General features: G+C 40.1%; 2 protein-coding genes across 2 annotated transcripts in view; one reads left to right on the top strand and one right to left on the bottom strand.

The window, feature by feature from the left end:
• LOC122766696 (pyruvate carboxylase, mitochondrial-like) overlaps positions 1-26,287 on the top strand; it is a 329,387-nt gene that overhangs the window by 169,980 nt on the left and 133,120 nt on the right. The window lies entirely within an intron of this gene.
• Positions 18,363-26,287, bottom strand: part of LOC122766697 (leucine-rich repeat and fibronectin type-III domain-containing protein 4) — a 34,374-nt gene continuing 26,449 nt past the window's right edge. The window contains exon 7 of the mRNA XM_044021771.1: positions 18,363-21,716. Coding sequence (XP_043877706.1) covers positions 20,384-21,716 — 1,333 coding nt within the window. The 3' untranslated portion in view covers positions 18,363-20,383. The remainder of the gene's footprint in view (positions 21,717-26,287) is intronic.

The following is a 26,287-nucleotide window of genomic DNA, read 5'->3' as shown; positions in this document are numbered from 1 at the left end:
GTTGCTACACAAGGGGATGAGCACTGGCTTTATCAACTGTGCAATAGTGGGCAGGTGAATTCAAAAGGGGTAGGGAACACCTTGAAGATGACCCAAGACCTAGATGTCCTGCCACAGCCACTGCCCAGGAAAACATTGATTCACCGCATGGTGATGATGACAGATGTTTGACTGAGCATCTCCTGTGAAGGAGTAGAGAACATTCTACACAACAAACTTGGCATGTTGGAGGTTTTGCCACAGCTTTTGACCCCTGATCAAAAGCATACCAGGCTGGTCATGTCGTAGGAGAACCTGGCACCTTTTAAAGCAGATCCATTTTTTTTTTCTTTTTTAATGTTTCCGAAACCAGGATGAGTGCTGGGCCCATCACTTTGAGTCGGAGACAACAAGTCAGTCCATCCATCCACCCATTTTCAACGGTTGAGGGTCACAGGGGCTGCTGTGCCAATCTCAGCTGACATAGGGCGATAGGCGGGGTGCACCCTGGACCGTTTGCCAGTAAAAAGTCAGTCCATGCAGTCGAAATATCTGATGTTGAGGACTTTTTTCAGGATGAAAGCTTCTATAGGGGCTGCACACTAATGGAAGTATGTAGACTGCAGGTATGGTGAAAAATAAAGCACATTTGGTCAAATTCAACCATCGCATCCTAAGACGTCGGAAAAAGAAAGTGTCCAACGTGTTTGACCCTTTCTCCATGACACGTCACGTTATTCGATGAAGTTGTTAGCGTATAGACAGGTAGAAACGGGACGTGGTTTTGGAGGTTCAGGTGATAAATAATACACCTGACCTCACGCCCCCAATGTGTTCACGTATTGACCATAAGATGTCGCTATTGTGCTTGGTGATAATGTTGAAAGCTCTATATACTGTCTTTGGTATCACTGTTTCTGGTGTATAAACAAAAGTCTATTTAAAATAAATAAACAAGTGACGCTTAGCCTGGAGGGGGGCAAGTAACGCTATAATGCACTGGGGGAAACCCTGAACTATGTTTTGCTGCTGGATTACTGTCACCCTGAATGGCTCGGAAAATTTAAAAGCATAACTGTAGGCAGCAAGTACAAGTGCTAATATCTTCTATACAACTACTGTAATGTGAACACAATGAACATATGGACTGAGCATTTTATTGCTGCTGAAAATGACCTTTGACCCTTGATCTTGCCCCGAAGCACCATTAAATTGAACATTAATGCATTCACAAATTGAGAAGCACAAAAGTCAACTTTCATGGAAATGCACTGACCTCAGATGTTGTCAGGAGAATAATTAACACTCGACTATAAATGTGCATTAATTAAGTATAGAAACATGCTGTTACTCTTTTGCTGCCTGTTTGTGAAATCCCAGTTTGTTGAAAAAGTGAGAATATACCACAGTAAAATGCAGCTTGATGTATAAAGTGGTGTTTCCAGTGGTGTTTATCATGAATATTGAGAACTGCAGCAGCAGTGACATGCATATAAATGCAGACATATTTGCACACACAAAGGAGTTGGGTTCAGCAGGAAGTGGGAGTTTTTAATTAAGGGTCGGCACACACTGATTAATTCATTTGTTCTAATACTCACTCTCTCTCACACACACACACACACACACTCAGGAAGAGTTTTAGGGCTTTGTCATTCATTACACACAAACACACTCACTCTCACTTTAAAGGCCAAACAACAAACAAACATTACACATGCATGCACTGTAGTTGAGTAAACAGTGATCTTCCATGTTTTTTATTAATTAACACCATCTTAGGTCACACTGTACTAATGTAAAACATACTGTATATTCAAATCAAGCGTAACTATTGTTTGGTCCATATACAGTATATAAAAAAATCCGATAAATGCTGGCAATGATCGCTTGTCAAATGTCTTGTTTTGTGGACAAAACAAAATGATGTTTGATTTCTTGAATGAGTAAATAAACTTTAATAAAACCCTCTGATTACCCACTGATCACTTAAGTAATTGATTGATGATCGATTCATTGAGTAATTGTTTTAGCCTTATTAAGAAGTCAGTGGCCCTTTGATGCTCAGCTGATGACAGGAATCCTTCCCCTTGCCTTGAATTTGGCAGATTTAGAAATGTTCATGAAGAAAACCGATTATGTGCAAATTATGCAGATTGAGAATGTGTCACACCTTTACTGAACGATATTTATTCTCAAAAGCCATAACTATTCTGGTGCACTGATGACCACAGAATGAAATGGATGTTTCAGTTTCATTTATCAATTTCTTTATCATTTGTCTATGTATGATGCAATAATAAAAATAATCAAAAATCAACACTGTCAGCAACTGGTTTTAGTTTATCCTCTCTATTTTTAAGTGAAGAGTTATTCAGCATAGAGCAGTTTTGACATTTGAAAGGAAATGTGATCAGTGAGACCCAACCTTTTTGAGAAGCAGTCTTCCCTGTCACTTTCATCTGTGTGCTAACTATATTTCTCACATCGTGGACAGAAAATGTCTTTGCAGCAGCCTAATCCTTGCAATACAACTTGAACTGTGTTGGCCAGCATGCATCTGTCTTACAGCTATTTCCCAGAAGTCTGAATTATTTCCTCTTTTCGACGTTTCCCCGTCTAATTAAATGTGCTTAATGCAACACAGAACTCGATTTCTCTCTCCACCAGCTGGTCACTTGGTTTCTCTATTTACGCTCACAAAGAATGAAATGTTTGAAAACGGTTCATCTCGGGGCTAGCATTAAATGTAGTTTATTGGTACATGCAGTAAAAAGTGATGACCCCACCTGTGAATGCATCTGTTATTTTTTTTTATTTTTTTTCAAATGTCTCAAAATTGCTTTGAGGGGCCACACGGTGGAGCACATGGCAAGCACTGTTGCTTCACAGCAAAAAGATTGCTGGTTTGCATCCAGGTCTGGGCATTCTTTTTCCCCCTGTGTGTTCTCTGGTTTCCTCCCACAGTCCAAAAACATGCAGTGGTGAATTGGACACTTGACCGTAGGTGTGATTGTGTGAGTGCATGGTTTGTTTCTGTATGTTTGCCCTGTGATGGACTGGTGAACTGCCCACATTATGACCCCGCCTTTTGCCCTGTGTCAGCTGGGATTGGTTCCAGCCCCATGTGACCCTCACGTGGAGGATAAAGCAGGAGACAATGAATAGATGAAAAATGCATGCAAACTTTGGTGACAAATCATATCTGTTAGAACGGCCAGTTTTGCTCTTAAACAGCATAAATTCTGCAGAAATACTGGAAACAGAGTTTAATTTTGCATGGAAATTGCCATCACACATCCCCTTATAAGTTCTGCTCATTATTTGGCAGCATGCTTTTCTTGTTTCCGCAGCAGCATCTGGCAACCTAGTAGCACTGACAGTTTCAATGTTAAAGTTTTTCCTCCCAGACTGAGCCTGAGGTACATCTGCTCTCACTGTGCTCCCGCTAATATAAAATTCCATTACAAGCCTGCATTCCCATAGTGTCAAAGTGTCTGTTTAGCTTGCAAGACTAAATGATGCATGCTTTGCTAACTGTTCAGCACAGTTCATCAATACATTCTGTATCATCTCTGTTTCCACTCTGACCATGTCCTTCTCTCTTTCTGTTCGGTCTTCGTTGCGCTCCTTTCTACTCTTGACAGCACAATTAAGAAGGCACAATTAGCCTCCTTGCAAATTACAGCGCGCATGCACACATTTAAGCATACATGTACACACTTTGGGGGAAATTATAGGGTAGTTCAGTCTCGCTCTACAATTGACCAAAAATGAGACAAAAAAGGAGAAAGTGAAGTTTTTTGGTGTAATTTTTGAGCCAATACTTTGCGTAAAGTTCTTCTTGGCTGTAAAAATAACCTCGCCCTTTTTAGACCTTGTTGAGGCTCTCTACAGCTAAAAGACAGGTGGAGGTCATAGCTTTGCAGCTGTCTACTTCAAGCTTTTCAGAGAACAATTTCATCTGAAAGTCTAGACTACTAGTATAGATTGATCTGGGCTTAGAGAAAGAAGGAAAATAGCAAGGTTAAAGTCTAAAGCCCTCTTAGCGACCTCTTGAGACAGCATTATTAACTTAACAACACAAACTGCTGATATCTTTGCTGCCAATTCAGTCTGAAATGTAAAGTTGAACTTCAGTATGCTTTCAAAATACAGTGGGAATATGAAAATGCTCAACTAACTCAACAGTCTGTCAACAAATGTCTAGGCAGCTCCGTCAATACAAAGTTCAAAGTTTATTTGTTGCATTTCTTTGGCACAAAGGGAAAAATGTTGCTGATAATGGGTCACCAGATGACACCAGACATTCACCTCTGGCAAAAATGGTCCTTTAGTGTACAGTATATTTGCTGTGGTTTTGTGTTGCCTGCTGTGCAATAAGCTGCTTTTAGTGGAGGAAAACAAGTACCAGTCTGAATTTCACACAGCAGGCCCTCGATCAAAGAAGTTATTTGCTGAAAGTTGGTGTATTTCCTCACAGCCTTCAGGAAGCAGCTGCATTAAAGGAAATATGCGTGTGTGTCACAGTGTGTGGTATAGGACTATTTACAATTATGAATTTCAGGCCTTTCCTGCATTCAAAGCCTGTAGGCCCACAATGACTCAGCACAAAAGGCAAAAACTAATTTGTTCTTAACATATATATTTTTTAATGTCCTCCTTTCACATACTCCTCATGTCAGTTATCAAGGAACTGGAACTCACTCTCAACACTCAAAGTGCCTGTGGATTGAGAGTATCAGGCAAATACCTAAAATACAAAATCCCCAAATGGTCTGAGGGTTTCATATTTGCAGAAGCTGTCATTTAGCTGTCTGTCAAAGAACTGAAATCGTTCACACTGAGATAATTGCATAAGTTCTTTGTTCTCCTGTCAGGAGACTAAAAATGGAATATTTAAATTCCATTGATACGTTATAATTAAAATCACACGGTAAATGTTAAAACAATGCTGGAATTGAGGTATGTGCTATTAATCCAAAAGCTATTCTAAATCAGATTATACAATGTTTTTGGACACACAAAACCCAGCACAAGACTAACACACTGGGAAGGAAAGGACTTTCTCTAAGAGAACCTTCTCTAATTCCTGATGCGTTTGATTAGGATTTGCCCTTACACAGGTGTTGGGGTTGGGATTCATTCATTTACAGTGAGGTTCAGAATCTCAACCACTTCTCACCACAAACATCAAAAATGCTGATAACTGTGTGTTTTGTTTAGGTATTTAATGTTGAACTTAAAAAAGAAAAGAGGGCCTGCGGTTGTTTAAGTTCTGATAGGAAATAATGATGGATTTAGCATGGGTGTTTTCCTGTGGTAAAATTGAATTAGTTGTTAGTATTTCACTCTGTAGCTCGCCACATATGGAAGAAAAATTAAGTTAGTGAGAGGCTGAGTGAAAGAATATGCATAAATAGCGTTGAGGCAATTTAACAAGCAAAGGATTGTTGGGATGATCCACTTTTTATTTCCAAAAATCCAAATAACAGGGTGTGCTTATGTGAGTGTGTATGTGAAGATAAAAGAGGTTAGACTTTAAGTACACAATGAATTTGAGCCTAATGCTCAGTGGGAAAACAAATACGCTGAACTCGAGAGAGCAATACGCTGGATGGTGGGGGGGCGGCCGCAATGAAGATGAAGACGAGCATTAACAGCATTCTCTTTTCTTTTTTCTCTCCGTCACCGCAGCTGTTTGCAAAACACATCTGGTTTCCATTTAACATCACACTGTCTACATCATACTAATGAACACATGACTTTCACATTGATCCAGTCTCGATCCAGTTTCTCTTAAGCTGTTAAGGTGTTGCAAAAGAGGTGAGAAAATGTACAGTGTGTGACCTTTCCAGCTCATTTTGCCACTATAGCTTTTGTGATTCTCTTGCCTTTGTTCTGCTTCAGGTCCTACAATAATGTCTGTGTTAATGTATATCGAAAAAATACTCACCAAAGTCAACTTTCTGTGAATTATGTTAAGTAGGGATAAATAATACTGATCAAAACTGTCACAGAATATTGAATTTTTCTATGGTCATAACAATATGCTCAGCTTAATGAGATATTCAATACATTTTATTTTATTTTTTAAAATAGTTTGAAATGTGTAGCGGTATTTTTTAAGGCTTTTCTGGACTAATTATCAGAAACATGTGAATTGGACGAGGGATGGCATGATACCACTTATTCAATACTCCAGTACCTGTCGATACCATTATCAGTCTGAGTCATTTCAGATATTTTAAACAATGATGCTGTTAATAACATGTGTGTATAAAGCCCTGGGTCAGGCTTGTATTTTGACAGAGAACAGTACCTTTCTTTGGTAGGCTGGGTGTAGGCTGAGCCTGATTGCCATGCTAGTGAGATATAGAGCTTGCCCATAGGTTAGGGTGCCAAAGAATGCAATGGTTGGGGCTGGTTATGTTGGAACTATTCCTAATGGAAAAGCAAAAAATACACACTCTACTGTACCAAACCAGACTGTTCCACTCAGTGGAAAGATGGCTAAACACTAATATGTCACAATATTACAGACAAATATCATACTATGTTGAATATTATATTCAACATAGTATTGTTAAAGATATTGATTTTCTTCAATAGATTGTAGTCACTGTCCATCTTGTGCACATTCAGCCCTTGTTGCCACATAGCAGGCCACACAGATGTCCTGGGCTTTGTGGAATCACGGTAATAAAGACAAATTTGAAGGCCCTCAGAACAAATGTTCTTTTTGTTCTTCCCTTTGAGGCTCTTTAAGGGGGAAATTATGTTCAGTCAGGACTTTTTAGATGACAATGAGCATCCCAGCACAGTAGTGGACTGTGTAATGAGATTGGTCAAGCAGTGACTTTTAGGTGGTGTGCAACACTGTGTTGGTGGCACTGATGGGGACTGTTCTATTTAAAATACAGTTTAACTAATGATGGCTGTTTATGCACAGATAAAGGAGCTGTGGAATTACAAAATATCACACTGCCTGCTGTTCTTCATTTTTCTTATTCTTATTGTCCTATCACTCACTGGAGTAACATGTTTTGTTGTCCCTTTTTTATTTGTTTCAGTTGTTTCTGTGTTTTAGTCTTACCATTCATTACATTTTTATTATGAAAATGTTGAGGTGTAGGTAGACTGACTTCGTTTTGATAACATTACAAACTGTATATGAAAATAGACTTAATCTTCCTGTTTGAGTAATGAAGCCCAGCAAGTAGGGCAGAAGTAGCAGTTAGCCACCAGAAGACGACTCTGGTGGTTGAAAAAATGTGGGAAAATCTCAAAACGTCGACCTTGGCTTCTTGTATGTTCAACCAATATGTTACATGGGGAAAACAATTGTCATTATCTCACATCTCTCCTGCACTCGCTTCTCTTCATTGTCGGCGTCTTCCCCTTCTTTTATTTGGAACAATGCCGTGTTTACAAAAAACTTTTTCAAAACGACAAAGAAAAATAGATAGAGCCTAATTGCAGGAGAATGGTCCCACTCGTCAATTAATGTAACGTCAGTTACTCTATATGGGTCGTTTTGTTGAATTGCTCTTTGAACACCCTGAAGACTATGTCCATTGTCTATACAGATATGAGTAGCCATCTGTGTGTTTGGAAGGTTCAATTATACATTATTTAGTCAAATGCTAATGTTCAAATTCAGCAGTATAGAGTTCACAGAAAGCAACAGTTGGTGGGTAGCAAATCCCAGAAGGTGAAAGTGCATTCTTCATAGCACACAGTAAAACACTGCAGATGTTTAATGACCTACAGTTCACTGCAGTTTGTGCCTTGCACTATTAATCATGGGATTACAAGCAGTAGACCAGCAGGCAAGTGACATGCTACTGTAAAATCTCGCCACGTGTTGCCTCGCGTTTGTTAAAAATGCGATGTTGACTCACCAACATGAAAAGTCATTTCTTTCCTCCAAGTGTGACAACACTTGTACCCAGATGCACAGACTGGAGTAAGCTGTGACATCTGTTTTTCACTTCCAAACTTCATAAAAGTCGTGACTAACAATTGGACTGTGATTAAATCTCACCTCTTACTGAGTGAGGCTTTAGGGGATAATCAGCATGTTCATGCATGTGACTGACCTAAACCACAAGTTCTTGAACTAGTATTTGGGTCTGTTTCGCATGAAACCTTTTTGTATGAAAACCTCCATAAGGTCATTGCAAAACTGACTGTGTGATTCACTTTTCAGCCCAATGATTTGAGCAAATTGTTACTGGAGGCTGGTGTCATTTTTCTCCAAAATAAAGCCAGAGATCTGAAAATCTTTTACAACAATGAGTGGGCCCAAATAGTGATTTATGATTTATTTTTTATTTTTTTTGAAAGAAGTAGAGGTCTTTCAGGAAACAGATGTTTTTGAATATAAAATGTTCTGCCGTATGTTTTTGTTTTTTCAGAGGGTTTAACAACTTTTTATTTTTTTTACACAAAACTTTCTTTAATTGTGTTGAATATGTGTATATGTTTTGGCTAATGAAAGCATAACTTGTAGTTTCCTACTGTCTAAAAGACAAACTATGCAAGCTCCAAGATGATTTGTATTTTTTCTTAGCACTGTAAATTCTTCTTTGTAGGAAGTGATTTCTTGAGGAGAGTGCTCAAAGCACCACTGTGAATCTGATGTCCCTATATCTGACAAAACTCTGAATTTTTCATGAAAATATATTTTTCTTCAGTATTGTTGTGCTGGTGCCTGGAAACAGTGGGACATTATTAAAGCTTTAGTATTTCACTTGTACTTTACATTCTGTTCAACAACTCTTGGATCTTAAACAACCAACTTTATCTTCTTTTGGCACACGTGGTTAGCGCTGTTGCATCACAGCATGAAGGTTGCCAAACCTTTCTGTGTGGAGTTTGCATGTTCTTTGCATGTGTTTGTGGGTTTTCTTTGGATAATCCGGTTTCCCCCCACAGTCCAAAAACATGCAGAGGTTAATTGGACACCCTAATTGACTGTAGGTGTGAATATGAGAGTGAATGATTATTCGTCTGTGTGTTTGCCCTGCGATGGACTGGTGACCTGTCCCGCCTTTCGTCCTACGTCAGTTAGTATTGAATCCTGTGGCGTCGCGATAAAGCCATAGACAATGAATTAATAAATGTATGATATTGTTGCTTTTCTCCAAACATAGTTGTGTAATGTCCAGTGTGACATCACATTGTCTCAGCTTGCAGTCAGAAATACTCCAGTTTTCATTAAAATTCTTAAAGTTTTCCTTCAGCAAAAACCATGATTCAGCTAAATATAAATGATTGCCCGAGGACGGCCTCCTCTGGGCCGAAACAAATCAATGGTGAGCCTTAAGAGAGTCCTGATTGTGTCCCATGGTACTTTTCCCTGCAACCATTTGATAACACGCACTCAGGATGCTGATGAATATGTTTCATGAGGCTCCGCTAAGTGAAGACTGGCACATTCAGCACCATCATCAAAACAACTCGCCAAGGTCCGACATATCTACCAGCACTAAATCAGTATGAATATTAATAGTAATAGTATTGGTGTTTATGGGCAGATAAAGACTTGGGCTTTAATTGCTTATGGGGGCTGTCAACTGCAAAGCTGAAAGATCCACGTTCAGTCCCAATTACAGCTCAGCTGAGACTTCCAGTGGCTGTAAAAATGTGTTCTTATATCACACACTTAGTGCCTTAAAATGAATTCATTCCCTACACTGTCTGGGGCATTGTACCTGGTGGACCTCGGTCAATTTTATTTGCCTGTACGTTATATATACCACACTTATGGTATTGTCTGTATTGTCTGTTATGTTGCGTTCAATGTCACTGTTTGTTGTCGGCACACCGGTACAGCGTCACGTTACGTATCTCGCTGACACGACCGTTGGGCACACCCCGCCTACCAAGTAAAGGTTCTGTGCTCAGTTGAAACGCGAGCCTGACCGACGGCTTTACTGTACCAAACCGAACTGTATCCTGATGGAAACACGGTTAAAAGCTCTCGGGTTGCTCTACAAGTGTGCTGAGCTTTGGTTTGATGTGTCCTGCTGAATGATGAAATGTTGTCAACAGATTTTATATTTTGGCGAAATTTGAGGACACGTAATACTCCTGCAAACCTCTGCCTTAATCTGCTTCTGTCAGCATCAGTTGTTGCATCAGTCCATAGAGCTCTGTGCTCTTGTGTCTTTTTGCTTGTGGTGTTAAATCCTCTGATCTTATGGTCATAAAGATTTCCTTTGATGGGTGACGAGGAACATATCCACCTCAATTTGCTGTAACAAGGTTTTTCTTCACCATGCAAACCATTTGTCACTCATTCCTCCTGAAGACTTGTGATCTTATCAGTGTGCCATATTCCACTTTCCCCTGTGCTTTAATTTGAGTTTGGCAAACCCACCACATTTGTTATCTCAGCTGTCCAAAGAGCAGCCAAGTATTCCAAAATACTTTCAAACTCCCTCATTACCAAACTGGCTTTATCCCCCATCCATCCATCCATTTATATAAAAATAAAATCATAAAGTATATATTCTCTTTCCGCTACCACCCAGTATATCAGATCTTTTCCTGACATTTCTGTTGCTCTTTCTCAACCCTTCTGCTTCCCCTTCTCACTCCCTTTTCCCGTTCTCCCCTGTTGCTTGCTCTCTACAAAACAGAACAGATAGCCTATAACAGATGACATCCCACTGTATCTGTTTCTCTTTCTCTGCCGTTGCCTCTCACACATGTGCACATACATCATCATCTCCTACCGGCACCCTCTCAAAAAAAGACACAGTGGAACATCTCAACATGAGAAGAGCTACAAGATTTCACACCCTCCTTCTGATCAGGAGGCTGGAGGAAGTCCGCAGGGATGATGAGTTGGAGGAGTAGGTGGTAGCGTTGCCACACCATGGATAAAAAGAAGGAACGAGGAGTGAAAAATTATGAAAAGAGGGTAGGAAGCTCTCCTTTCATTCCTTTTTCTAGGGGAAAAGGAGAAGAAATGGGCAGTGGGTGGAATGTTGAGAGTGGTAATGATAAGCTGGAGAGGCCCTGCAAAGACAGAGGTAAAAGCAGGACAGGCAAAAATCACACCATGCAAACAAAGAAGAGAAATATATATATTGATAATAATACATTTTACAGTCAAAAGAACTTGCCCTTGAGCTGTGGGGTATATTGAGAACTCAAAACGCCTTAATCTGACAATCTTCATGTATCCATAACAAATCAACATGTAACATAAAGCAGTTATTGTTGTCATGACCTCACCCTATGAACATCTGGGCATAGGGAAAGTTTGTACTTTACAGTAACAAACACAGAGTATGTTTTTACTGTAGTTTTTGTTTGGTTTGATTTGCTTGAGTCTTGAACCTTGTTGCCAACTGACGTAAAAACATTTTCATGTTTTTTTTATTTTTTGCCAGATAGTTCTATTCCAATAGACATAATTAAACCTATTATCTTATAACATATGATGGACTTTGATGGTTTGTGTGCTGCAAGCAAGATTTCATTGTTGTAGACATGCCATGAATTAGACCAGGGGTGTCTAAACTCCAGGGCCAGCTTTGTAAAGATTATTTTTCTTTTCTTTTTGTAAAAGTTAGTAAAAGTTGCTTACTATTTAATCATTTTATTTTCCTCACAATTATCATTTTAAATGGAAGTGCAACCAAATCTTAGCCACACAGGAGTGAACAAATGAAAAAATTGTCCGAGTCAGATGTCATAATAAGATAATAGGAGATTGCTGTCACGACTGGCCAGGACACTGTCTTCAAAGTGCAACTCCTTACCAACTGAGCTAATGGGGAAGCCATGTGACTGGAGCTGATTTCCTGTCCCAGTCTGATCCTGGCCTTAAATAATACATTATAAAACAGAAGCTACGGGCTGTACAAAATCTGGCCCTGATTGGCCCGCAGGCTGGACTTTGGACATGCCTGAATTAAACCTTCCTTGTCCTGTTCATACTCTTTCAACAGTAGACCAAAAGTACCAAAGTACACCCTGAACTTCTCTTTTCAGCCTGTGTCACGTCATGTACCTCAGTAGCTAAAACATTTAGCTATCCTACACTGCTCAGGACTCCCCTGCCATGTATAATTTAACAGCACTTGACAGACTGAGTGTTTTTTGGAACAAATATATTGGTCCCCAAACCCCATATCGGAGCTGCTCAAAGGAATCATGAATATAAGTCATTTGTCCCCCCTTGTGACACACAACAGGCTCTAGAACTATGAAAAGAACAGATAAAAGGGGGAAAGGTTATTCTTTCAGGCAACAGAATGTAGTGAAGTTAAGCATGTTCCTAAAAGGTTCTTGTATATGGCTGAATTGGGAAGTAGGCAGTAGGAGGGAAAAGAGAGAATAACAGCACAAGCTGAAGGAGAGAGACAATGCAATGCTTTTTTTTATCCCTTTAAAAATTATGTCCTTTCGTTAAAATTGAGAATATCAGTTAATTATAAGGCCATAGACATTATTCATTAGAAGGCCCCTGTTTTTGAAGATGAATAGCTTTTTACTTCACATTAACCATCACTCATTGTGTACTTTAGATACATATTCATCAGATAATTGCAGTCAGACTCAGAGGTCATGGTAAACCATTTTATTAGACAGTTAAAGCAATGGAAGATGGATTCAAAATAATTAAGCAAAAATGAAATGGAGGGGGACAAGGGCAGAGAGGTAAAAAGAGAAAAGACAACAGCTGCAGTAATAATGTAGGAGTCACCCTTAAGACGCACATGACAGAGAAAAATAAGATGAAGGGAGGAAAGGACTTGAAAAGAAGAAGGTTAATATTCTTAAAGGGATGCTGACACAGAGCAAAGAATATTTTCTCACCTCAGAATATATTGAAAGAAAGAGTGAACTGGCAAACGTAAACAGACACAAGTGTGGAAAGGTCAGAGAGATGTGGAGATTAGGAGTGAATACACTGAACAAAGGATTGAATGTGAATCAGTGGAGGTGAAAGAGAGAGCAAATTACATGAGCTGGAGGTTAAAAAAAAGAGAGGAAATGATGCATGAAGGTAAAGCCTTAGCAGAGACTCTGAGAGTTGTCTCTCCTCCTTTGGGTTTCCTTTCTCTCTCCTGCCATCTCTTTGTTGTATATCTCTTCCTGCATCTGTTTCTTTAAAGATGCCCCGTGTAGCATGTCGGCATTCAATTAACTATGCTACCATGGCGATATCGATCACACTCAATCTGAGACTGTTTCGCTGTGTGTTTCAAACCCATGCTATCACTATTATTCATTAAAAAAAAAATGTCTTCCCAGCAAACGTTGGTACCTGATGGTACCACTTTTGGTTTGATCCGTCAGTAGAACAAGATAAAGGGAAAAGGTGCTTATCTGTATTCAATCAAAACATTACGTTTTTCCCTCTCCCCTGCTGCTGTGGTCTTTCAAAAAATCAACCGAGGTCATGTGACTCGGATTTTATACACTGCCAAGTTAGCAGCCTAAGATGCTGCAAAAGTGAATGGGACCAGTGCTGGATTCAATCTGTCAGAGTTTTCACTGTGCACTTTAAATCCACAGAGATCAATTGATATATCGCAAAACTTGAACTGAATATATCTGGTCCTTACAATTCACCCAACATGCTTTTTACGAGTTTGGAAACAGGCATTATTCCAGACCTGCAGTATCCTGACGTCTTCAACTTCCTGACTCCCTTCATCTTCAGAGAGTCACTGAATGCTTACAAGAGTCTGGAGGGAAACAAATGGCTGTGTGGCTTTGTGACAAACATTCAACTCTGGAGTCAACCTTAGCCAGTAGACTCCAGTTACGTAGATAGCACTGGCATTAGTGTAATGTAAATTAGTCTGTCTATAGGATAAATAAAGAGCTCTCGTGTCTTCCTCACTTCCACCATTGATCTGTCCCTCCTACTCTTATCTCACTTCCTGTCCTTCTCCTGACCCTTCTGTCTCCAATCAATCCTAACCTCTCCTCTGCTACTTCTATCTCCTCATCCTATTTGTTTTTTCTCTGTCAGCTTTTCAATACCATACCGAGTTCACTACGAAGTAATTGACATACTCCATTCAAGCTCAACGTGGTGAAGAAGTTGTGCTGAAAAGGAGACACAGCCTTTGTCTGCCTTTACTTCCACTGACCTTCAGAAAAGAATTTCAAGTGTAATGTGTAGGTAAAATATTTCACTTATTTACTAAAGTATATTCCATTCTTAGTCCCATTTAATGTTACCAAGCATAGTCTGAATGCCATAATATCCGTATAATGCTGATTAACAGAATGTTTTTTGTTTATTTAGAATACATCATTAAAACTAGTTATAGTTTCAGCTTCATTGAAGATCATGAGTCTATTACATGTAAAAATCAGTGTGCAGAGAAAGGCGTCAATGAAGAAGACAGGGCATTTAAGTTTAGTTCAAAAGGGAACTGAATACCAAAATAGAAACAATATTGTAAGTGTTTTGGTCAGTTTTGCTGGACACACCACCATCGTCATAGGGAAAATGGAATTCCCTAAATATACCAAAACATCGTACAGGATAATGTCAGAGTGGTTACTAGCCAACTGAAGAATCCAACTTTTGTTAAGTCCAGACCCTAAGTCATATCTCAAAAAGAGATATTGTGAAATTAGAATGACAGATGTTTACATCTAAGAAACATCTGAGAGACCTCTGATCAGAAGACATTCCCATTCACAACTAGTGGGAGGGCTTGTTTAAGATTGTAGCATATATGTAGCAAATGTGGTTCACTGCTCCACCAAATATGTGAGTTAATCACGTCCTTTTTTACCATGAATGTTAAACGGTGTTCTCTTGGTTTCAGAACATTGTGCTTTTCATAAAACCTGCCAATTCCAAAGGGCTCCTGTTTCTCTTGCCAATGAGAATATGCTGAATGGCAACATTGTGTAGCCATCAACCTTCATCATCAGCTCCGCAGACAATTTGTAGTCATCATTCATGCCTCATTTCCCCTAAGCCTTGTTAACCGTAATGCAAATAGAAAAAGTAATTAAATACTTGAAAGAAACAGAGATTAATGTCTGGTGGTTATAGACACTGTAACCATGTTGAATCTCGAATCTTCAGACAAGACATTATAATGAAATATTCGTTCTAAATGGCACTACATTACCATTATTGAGTTACTCATTGAGTAGCTACAGTCATATAGATGCTTCATTTAGCTCACGCATGGATGTGGAGAACCGAAGCTGTAAACCTAAGATAACAGCATTGCTAAAAATCATCATCCAGGCAAAACTGTAAAAGTAAAATCTTTTAATTTAATATAAAAGTTATCTACTATGCGCTTGAATCCCAGTGACATCATGAAATGACATAAACACATGTTATAATGGTTACATCTTTCTGATTTTACATTCTTAAAGAGCTCAGTCACATGACTCTTCGTTTCTATTAACCGCCATGTTGGCAGCCTAAAATGGAAGATTCAATAGATTCAACCCGACAGAGTTCACCGTGCACTTTAAATCCATGGTGATCGACCGGTATATCGCAAAACTTCACCGACTGGATATATCTGATCCTTATAATGCATGCTTTTTTGACGAGATTGTGGAGAGGACATCTTGCAGTATCCTGACATCTTCAACTTCTTGTTTAACAGTGCATACTCTCTCAGCTCTTGGTAAATCTAGCCTGAGTCCATGATTTACCAAGAGTTAACCATGAAATCCGTTTCTTGTGGGTTCTCATCGTCTTGTTCTGGTCTGGTGTGAGCATGTTTCACAGCAGTGATTCTCCCCTGCATCTATCCATCTTCACTTTTAAATAAAATGGAATTAGTTGTCTGACATATTGCCTGGTTTATGTGTTTTCTTGTATACCTGTCTATAGAGATGGTCAGTGAGAGGGCATTACCTTTGTTGTGTGCTGTTAGCTACCAGAGCTCTATAGTTAAGCTTAAAAAAAAGTTAACCGTAAACCAGTCACGCGTGAAAGGAGCACTGTGATTCTCTTTCAACACTGAGGTCTGTTCAGTGTGTATTTTTCATCCAGTTTGCTGCTCAAACATGTTCATCACAAGCGTTCATCCAATAATGTCCGATTCTGCACTGGTGACACGTCGACATAATTGCCATGGACATATCCTGGTTTGTAATAATTTGGATGGGACAGTCTCGATACCTGATATATGACTGTAGTACGTAGCTGGTTTGAGTCGTCACCAAGCTACGCTGCAGGTCTGGTGCAGCTGTTTTTTAGTGCACGTTGGCTCAGTCGTGATGCATCCTGAGTCAACCGCTACTCGCATCGTACCATGGTCATGACTGCCACTGTCAAAGGATGTTTGGCTAATAGTAGGCGTGGCCCTTTTTTACAAGCCCATGTTCATACGGAAACGTGCAGGTCTTCTTGTGTTATGTTATGTAAAAGTACTTCAGTGAATTTGCATACTGAACGTTGTGCAATATTCGACAGAGCGATGGCTGATATTCTGCACCGCATGTAATGTCTCCGTCCGTCTCAAAGGTGACTGTTGCTATTAATTTGGCTACTTACGTGTATGATATCAAATTGCCCTCTAACCTAATGTCTGAGACACACACACACACACTTTTCTGCCTTTTTATTCCCTCATGTCACTGTTGATTGTCTCAATTTAGAACATTGTCTACCACTCAGGCTATGTCTGGTGTCTGGAGCTCAAAAGGCAAAACAGCATCAACTCTCTCTCTCTCTCTCTCTCTCTCTCTCTCTCTCTCTCTCATACACACACACTTACTTACAGGGGCTCATTTGATCCCCCTGTGGTTAAAGGATCTTTTATCTGCCTGCTAATAGATTGTGGCAAAGTACTTACGTGACAGAAATAACACAATTGCGCACACACTCACAGCACATTGTGTTTGTTCTCTCTCTGTCACACACATTTGCAAAAGCACATCGGCCATGGCTCATCATCATCCATTTGTCTATACGTGTGTCAACATTGTCACATCTCTCTTCCTGACTCTTTCTTTGCTGCTGCTGCTGCTAGACATTATTTCCTCATAAGCTACTTCAGGTATTCAACTAAATTATTATCTGCATTGTAAAAAAATGGTTAATGCTGTTGCTGCAGCTCTGCAGTACTTATTTCCCTTCAGCTCAGAAGTAGGTGATTATGTGATGATGACTCTTTTTACTTGTTCCTGCCATGACACTGATAAAGAAAAGTTGGAAAACTTACTTCATGTCACTCATTAAGGCCTTATCCACATGGAAACGGAACGAAGCATAAAAAAAAATTTTCTTTGTCATTTTGAAAAGGTTTTCCGTAAACACAGCATCGTTTCAGCATCGTTTCCTCCACACGGAACCCCCCAAAACGACTCTAAAATGTGGCGCTGTAGCACTGCTACACCAAAACTGGACCAGATGGCGTTGAGCATGCACATGCGGCATGTGCGCTGTATGCAAATGTTTTGGGTTTTTTTCAATAAAGCTTTATTCGAAAAAGAATAATCACAGAACCAGAGACAGAATGAAGAAGCGACCAGAGCATCTAAGGAAAGAAAATAAAAGTTATCATAAAGTGAGCAGACAAAACAATCTCCAAACACAAGAGGGGGCCATGACGACAACAACGAAGATACGAGACAGGGAACGCAAGAGCAAGAGAGAGGTGGGACTGTGACGACATCATCCAAAGTACGTCATGGTTGACTACATGAAAGTGCAAGGGTGGAGTTTTTGAATTTTCGTGTCAATAAAATGCAAATATGATAAAAAACAGAAAAAAAACAAAACGTAGTAGATTAGTTTTCGTGTTGACACAGTTGATTTTTAACTGATCTGTAGGTAAAAATAAAATAGCATCGAAATGTTTTGCATTAGACTTTTTCAAACAATTAGATATGATTGATATAATAAACAAATAGTCATGATTGGAGTCTGATGTTTCCCAACGTCATCATTGAAGCTCTTTTTCCTATTTCTCTCTTTCCAAACACATTTCCATCAGTCTGCTTCTGTTTGAAACAGTTTTTCTCATCATTTTAATGTTTTCTCTGTCGCTCTTTTACATTTCCTCATGAAGGGTTACTTAACTTCTAATCAACTCCACTCACTGACAAGTGAACAACTTCACTTGAACTGCATATGCTCATACGTTTCATCAGTAGTGAATCACCACATTTCTTTTCCCAATTTAAAGTAATCAAAAAAACCCTATGATTAGTTTATTTAATTCAACTATTTCTATTGTATGACAAGTAAACTGAATTGTTAGTTTTAGCGTTGGTGCTTGATGAGTTAGACTATAAATACGTTGAGTATTAACGTTAAACTTTTCATACATATGTGCTGCTCTGTGAAAAAACATGTTTAACATACACACAAGTTCTCACACACACATACACACACAACACATATCACTCCCCTGTGTATATGAGTCTGCGTTTCATACGTGTCCTTTTTATTATTTATATCAAGTCCAGAGAACAATATTGACTTTGGCAAAATGAAATGAAAACAGAAAAAACAACAATAATCATTAAGTCATAATTATTTATAATTGGCTCTGTTTTATAGGCATCTATTTTTGTGTGTCTGTTGTTTTGTGCGGTGTGTGTGTGTGTGCTTCTTCAGTATCTGTTTGACCTTTATTTTTTTTCTGCCTGGTTATGATAAAGATTTTCTGTTCTAATCATGAAGATTTTTTGTTTCAAACAAAAAATCACACATAGTTTGTATTTGATCCTAACATCATTCCCCAGAAAACAGAAACACATAGTGCGACATGTAACATCATTTTATATATATATATATTTATATACTATATATATGAACTTTCAGGATCATTTTTTTTTTACTCATTGATAGATGTTTTTGAGAGTCTCTTCTTGTTCCAGTAGCTCAGTCATTCCAATACAATAGTGTGTACTGTCAGTGGTTCCTCTCTGACAACATTCACTGTTTGAATTTAAAGTGAATCCTTTAGTCACAAAGGTGCTTGAAGTCACAGAAAATTAATTCAAATCCCCGTCAATGGTCCCTGCTGTCTGACCATGTCTCAGTGTGCTTTGTTCTGGTATCGGTGGAAATGTCTTTTCACTTTGATTTCACTTTGGGTGTATTGATCACCTCCTCTCCTACATTTTTAAATGTATATGTTTTACAGCATATCCAGAAAGCACTCCAGATGGATGCAGTCTCACTGATGGAATTTCCCCTCACAAACATTCACATACAGTATATGTGCACACAAGAAAATGCACACATACAACATCCTGATCCATCAGTGCATGCACATTTATGCCTCCATTAGCGTCACTCATCTTTTGGTCCATTATTATCCAATGTACAATATGATCTTGTCTTTCAAGAATGCTCATGTTCCACCGTACGCCACTGTGCCGTCCATTTTGTAATCCATATTGACTCCAGTGTAATCCCAATTTTCTTTCTTTTAATAATGTCCAAGCCCCTCGCACCCCATAACGATTGATCATGTCCAATTCACCCGGCGCTGTATTTATGCTCCCATAATCCACAGGCACGTTGAGCCAAAATCATTGTCCAGCCACAGAGGACACATAAAAGTCACATTCATTGTGGTTAGGAAAGAAGTATCTTAATGGCAATCAGTGTTGGGAGTTAAAAACACGATAGCAAAGCACGGCCGTGTCATCAAAATCTTCATCATTGTTGCTTTTTTGTCAGATATGAGTAATTCTCCAATTAGCTGTTTTGTTTCCAGGTTTGGATCCAACCATACCATAAACCCTTGTGGTGTAGTGAGGAATGGGGCCTGGGAGAGTTTAGGTGTTAACAGGAGTCTGGTTCTATTAGTTTATAGGCTTTACTGTGAAGCCATGCTGAGCGAGCCATCTCTATCTCCTCTATATAACCTTCATTCTGTTGCTCTATTGATTTCCCCCTCTTTGATTATATCTCCCCCTTTCTCTCACCATTCATATTGTCTTGCCTCACAACTGTCACACCCTGCCCATAAATTTTTTGTTTTTGTGTCACTTTTTTTGTTTCAATTGTGAACAATCGTTTTTTTTTAGGCGTCTTACTGATTCATCTTGTGCTCAGCCCATTTTTAAACAGTCACAAACTAACATTTTTCCCACTCCTGCATCTCTCGCCTACTAATTTCTCCTCCCAACTCTCTCCAGGTCAGCATAAAGAATCACTTTAAAAATCTCAACCTCACTTTCAGGTACACTTTCCCTTGTCCTCTACACTTTTCATGACTTCCCCCCAGGCAAATCACGGAGCTGCACAAGTGAGAAATAATAATTTTGAGCTCACAATTATCCATCCCTCACCTGCAATCACTTAATTTCCCTGTCTTACCTCTTTAACCTCCTTAAATCATGATCCCAGTCATATTCTTCACTCATAGACCCTTTTATCCCTCTTAGAATTTCAAAAAAAAAAATGTTTCACTTTCCCCTACACAACACTTTCCTCAAGTTCCTCAGCATTCCTTCCATCCTTTCCTCTCTCCCTCCCTTTGTCTTTTGGACCACCTGCTTTCCCAGTAGTGACCCCAGTGTTGGAGTTGGAGTTGGTGGTGTTGTAAGCATGGATGTATCCCCGCTGGAAGTCACAGCGCGCTCCCAGGCCCCCGCCAACTTCTGCCTCATCACTGGTTGTCGAAGACGCCGTGCTCGCCGTTGACGCGCACTGTACCAGCATTCCATGAAGTGACTGGCTCCGCCTTGTCCATATCACGCTTAGCCGCTTGGCGTAACTTACGGCGCCGTAGTGCTTGGCAACAGTTGCCGCGGCATCTGTCGCTAGGGCCACAGATGAACCCATGTCAAGCGAGTGCCGCCGTTTGCTAACAGTTCCACGGGCAGAACTTAGGTGGGGCACAGGACTCTGATAAGCCTGTGAGGAGTTCCATTTGTCCCTGCCTCTGGGAATTATTCTCCAGTCCAACAGCTCTGAGTCTCTCAGCGGTGCAGCCAGAGAGAAACTGGCGCGATTAGTCAGTTCTCGTTCCAGACGAGGTGTCGGGCGATCTCTGGAGCGTGACTGTCGGGGAAGGGTTGATGAAGGGGAAGGGGAGTAGTAGAGGGGAACTCTGTCACTTTCAGGTGTGTATGCTGGCATTTTCTCCAGCTTCCTTTGCCTCACCACTAATGCCATCTCACTTCCTGTCCCCGTTGTTGTTGAAACAACCCCCCCAGCTGAAAGGAACTGTTCCAGGTTGACTTTAGGCTTGGGCCTTGGCTTAGGAGGGAGTTTTGGAGGCATAGAGGAAGCAGAATCAGCTGCTTCTTTGTCTTTGTCCGTGTTGTTTTCCTTGTCCTTTTCCCCTCTTTTGGATGGGAGACCATTGGGCAGGACCACCATCATCATGTCCCCAGAACCATTTGATTGATAGCACCCACTATTGTTTCCCCCTTTGTCCCCACCCCCTACACCTCCACCTTGACAGCAGGCCCCACCTCCCACCTCAGCGTTGCTGCTGTGACATATTATGTGGTCGCCGTGATTGCAAACACGGTGGCGAACCATAAGCACCACAGTGAACACGAGTAAGGTGACCACAACAACGCCACCGACCAAGATGGTCAGTGTACCACCCAGAAAGTGGGCTTGAAGAGAACGGCATGCTGGGTAAACGTCCTTGGTGGAGAATGTGGTACAGCCCAGAACTTTTGTCGCTGCTAATGACGTTATTGTGTCATCAAAAATGGCCAGCACACACAGGTTGTAGTCCACCCCGGAAACCAAGTTTTTCAACAGGAAGCGGTCACTGGTTGAAGGGAGAATTCTAAAGAAGCAGAAAAGAAAAGAGTTTGGTTAGATAAACACACCCGCTGTCCCCATAATGTGCTGTGGAATATGAATCTGCAGTTACTTAAAGTCTAGCCTGAATATTTTAAATATTTGTGGAACTAAAGAGGCTTGAATCGTGGAAGTGAAGCACAGGTGGGGTGATGGGATGGCTGGAAAGAGCACAGGAGTGCATACTGCAGCAGGGGAGAGAGGGAAAATGAGGCTATTGATGGAGAGTGCGCCCAGGGAACATGAAAAGAGAACTCTGTCTCCTCATTTGGAGTGCAGGAGAGTGGTGTGTATGTGTGCCTGCTTATTTTTGAATCCCTGAGAGCTGTAAAAGTCAAGCCATTTTGTGGGGCCTCAAATTGAAAAAGGGGGCCATTTTAGGTTCAACGGTTAGGGTTTGAGTTACAGTAAAGCAGAGGCTGGTAATTTTATTAGTCATATAGGAACATCATTGTGTCATCACAACTGTGTTAGTGTGTCTGTTTAATGAGTGCGTGTTTGTGTGGATCACAAGAGCAAAGTGAAGTTTAACAAACAGATGGAGAGAGGTGCGAAAACAATGAAGAGCAGTGGTGAATACAATGGAGAAGCACATGTTTTATATGATTCATGTGTTCATCTTCAGTGCATTCCATTGTCTGTGTTTGATGTTTGACTTACTAGAATAACGCATTGGACCTTTCTTTTTCCCCCACATTAGCGAGTTTGTGTAAGTGACCTGTTGGAATATAGCGTGTGCGTGTGGGAGGGAGTAGTACAGCTCAAGTGTCTGTCGCTGATGAGTCTGACTTCACCCTCTGCTGCCCAACCCTCTTGTGTGGACAAGTGTGTGTTTCGTTGTTATACTAGTTTTTTGCTCTCCCAGCCCCTAATTTTCACTCCTTTTTTGTGCTATATATATATTTGTGCTGTGTCTCTATCACCCGCTGTCAACTGTTTCTGCTCCTTTCCAGACTTAAATAAATGCCATTGTGTGTGATTCAGCCCTTCACCTATGTCTACTTAAAATGCAGGACAGAAGTAATTAAGCCTACTTGTGTTTTCCCTAAGATTTATAATAGGGTGTAATCAGCTAATATGAAATTCAGCGAGCTTTACAAAAGAAATCAGTAACTTCTCACAGACGTGAATCAGTGTTACATGAATATTTGGTTAAAACATATTTAATAATGCCAAGTTTGCTGAGAAACAAAAAACTCTAACTTCCACTCAAGGAAAGCAAACAGGCAGACTTCAATTGTAAGAGTTGATTTTCACTGTATTCTCCAGATCTTAAGAGTGAACAAAATCAAAAATGTCCATAACTATTAATTATAGATGAATAGTTATTGATGAATTAGATGTTGCAGCATAACAGTATTTAGGATTAGCAATGGTTTTTGCGAGAGCAGTGAGTGGAAAGCTGCCTCACAAATCATCTAGTGTGATTTGAATAGCAAATACTGGCTCAGAAATACCTCCAAAACAAATTTCCTGCTCAAGCTCGATATGATTTTATAAGTACTCTGCAGGGATACTTCAAGTCCCAGTACAATGTAACTGGACACCTGGGGCAGTCTCATTAAAAGCAGCCTTATCCTGTTGTCATTAGGTCACTATAGATTACTTTCTAACACAGGCACATATTTGCCAATTAACGCGTTCTACAGCAGCTTTTGGACAGGTGTGTGTTACCATGGCAAACGCTCATTATTTGGTTGACCAGCACATGCTTTCCAGTGAATGCAAGTCTATATGCTATATTCACACACTGAGTCAGTTTTGTGATATCATTCATATTCCTAGGATATTGTTTAACAGTGAAAACACTGTCAGGTCACAATAAAATCCAAAACAAGCACACACTGGGTTAATAAGAAAGTGGGAGCTGGAGTTGAACAATCACATGGTCTAAAAGAAGCGAGTGTAGCTGTTAAATCCATCCTGCTGTAAAATGCTGGTATCTAACTTGTTAGAACAGATCACTGACATTAAATATTTCCCACATCTGATGACTTTACTTGAAAACATGTTATTGACCACCTTGCAAGGCCCAGAACTTCAGAGCAGTAGCCTAAAATGAGGCAAAGTGAAGGTATTTTTCTATCCAGCCAAAGAGTAAGACATTCTCAGAACGTTCCTCTACTCATATGGATCAGATGAAATTTGCAAGAAGAGACTCTGTTTCTGAATAAAAGTCTTCCCGTCTGCGTCAAATTCATTGATGTAGGTCCTGTAAGAGACCTAGTCTTGACCATCACTGTTGAGAGTCATGCTAAGCCTAAACCTTGTTTCTCTGAAACAAAGCTAATATTTAAATGGCTTTTCTTTTCCGTTGAGGTAATGTCATATTAAAGCATGGTGCTTTTTTTCCTTCTCTTTTCGTCGTTTCATACAGTGTGTCTCAGTTCGATTAATAGTGCCAATATACTCTTGCTTTATTGGATTCAGTGCTGGAAAAGACATTTTACTGCTTTGTATAAACAATATTTTGCTCATTTTCTTTCTTATATATGGCTGCATTATGAATAAATTATAAATTGGTCTCTGGCACTGTGAGACCATTCTGAACACTCACACATACACTTTATCCTCTGTTCTCCCCTGTTTTTATTCTTTCAGCTTTTTAAAAAAAATCCTCTCTCCATCAGTCAAGCCTCCATCAAGCCACAGATTTCAATCTTTTTGCTGATTAGTCATTCCTTCATCTCTCTCTCAGTATGCCCTGCATTTCCCTCCTCTGTGTAATCTCCATTCTCTTCCTTTACTTTAATCCACAGTTGTTTTGTCCCATTTTTAACTGCTTCCTTTGACACCTTTTATCGCCTGACTCGTTTCAGTTCTCCCTGCTCCTCTCTTCTCCTTCTCGGTTTCTTTTTACTATGTTTCGGCTTTCTGCTCTGCTTGCTGCTAATCTCTCTGACTGCAGCTCTACCTGACCTCCCAGCCTTTCCCCCTTTTCACAGTGATTGTCCTATGTCTTTATTAACCACAGCTATAACTGCGTACCATTATTCAGCATCCAAGGTCACTGCGTTTCTCTTCTCTTCTCTTCTCTTCTCTTCTCTTCTCTTCTCTTCTCTTCTCTCACCTTGCCTTCTTGTTATGCCGCTCCTCCCCCTCTAGCCCCCTCCTCTCATCTGCCCTCATTTTATAGTTTTCATCCTCCCTCTCTTCCAGTCCCCTTCGCACTATAGATGCTCAGCCATTTCTCCATCTCTTATGAGATCGTGAATCACCTCTGTAGTTGTTTTTGCAAGGACCGACAGCGTATTCACTACATGGCAGATCTGGACACATTCACAAACACATGCATGTTTCATATGCTGATGCTTTGCTTCTCACTGCATTATGCATTTTTAACCATATTTATATGCCTATTGTCATAGGGACATGTAAGTATGCTTCTCAATGGTGTGCCTACCCATCCTGGACACGTGAAATCATATTCAACTTATCCTTAGTGTTCCAGTGGCAGTATGTGCTCATGAATATAAAGTGCATCACATATAAATCAGACTACTGTTCTGGAATAAAATGAGTTTATTGATTAGGTCTTGTTGTTATTACAGATCCTGGCACTGAGCTCAGTCGACTAACATGCTAAAAGCGTGTGTCTGTCTCCTTGTCTCTAATTATGGTTAAACCCCTGCAAAAGGACACATAGTGAGATGCAAGGAGAAAAACCACAAGGGAGTGCTTTGTTCAAGCTGGTGACACAGAAACAAAGTCATTATTAGCACCCAGGAGAAAATATGGGAGAGGAAAATTAGGATGGGCGTAAAGGAGTATTTAAATTATTTCCTCCTTTCCACATCTTTCTTTTCCTCTTCTTCTCTTGCTGCCTCCTTTCTTCCTCTGTTATTCTCTCTCTCTCTCCCTCTCTCTCTCTCTGTCTGTGACCAAGTCTGGTGGTCTGACACCCGACAAGTTAGGACACAGAGTGTGGGAGAGTGAAGAGAGAGAGGGAGAAAGACAAGGAACAACAGCAAAGCAATTAACTCTTCTTCTGGCTGACATCTATACTGCCCTTGTTTTCTTTTCCCCATGTCATGTCTTTTGTTCGTTTACCCTGTCCTCCATTTTTGGTCTTGATTCACTGCACTCCTTACTGTCTTGTTTGGCTGTCTCCCTCAATTTAATCTGATCTCTTCTTCTGTTTTCCCTCCTGTTTCTTGAGTCTCCCCTTTTCCCTCCATTCACAGATGTTGTTTTTCCATCTCATTTCCATCCCTTTTTTTTGGTGACCTCCTTCTCCCTCCTACAGCGTTTGTTTCTCTTCACCATTTCTCCCTGCTTTTCTTTTGAATTTACTCTGCACAATACAAGGTAGCAGGAAGCGTACCGGCTGTCCCTTTCTACCTTACACATATTTCCTTCGTCTGACCTCACGGTATAATATAAGTTGACATATGTATTGAGTGTCGACCGGTTGCCTTGTCTTTCCTTCCCCTCCCTCTGATGTGAGTTGACACATGCATTGACACGGTAGTTAAACACTTAATTACTTTTTCCCCTGGGGTGCAACTGTGAACCTCTTGTCCCTTCTGCTTCTACCTCCCTACTGTCTTTTCTTTT

Source organism: Solea senegalensis, linkage group LG3, assembly GCF_019176455.1.
Source record: "Solea senegalensis isolate Sse05_10M linkage group LG3, IFAPA_SoseM_1, whole genome shotgun sequence".
Classification (NCBI taxonomy): Eukaryota; Metazoa; Chordata; class Actinopteri; order Pleuronectiformes; family Soleidae; genus Solea; species Solea senegalensis.
The sequence above is the reverse complement of the archived record's forward strand: the minus strand, read 5'-3'. Positions and strand labels throughout refer to the sequence as shown.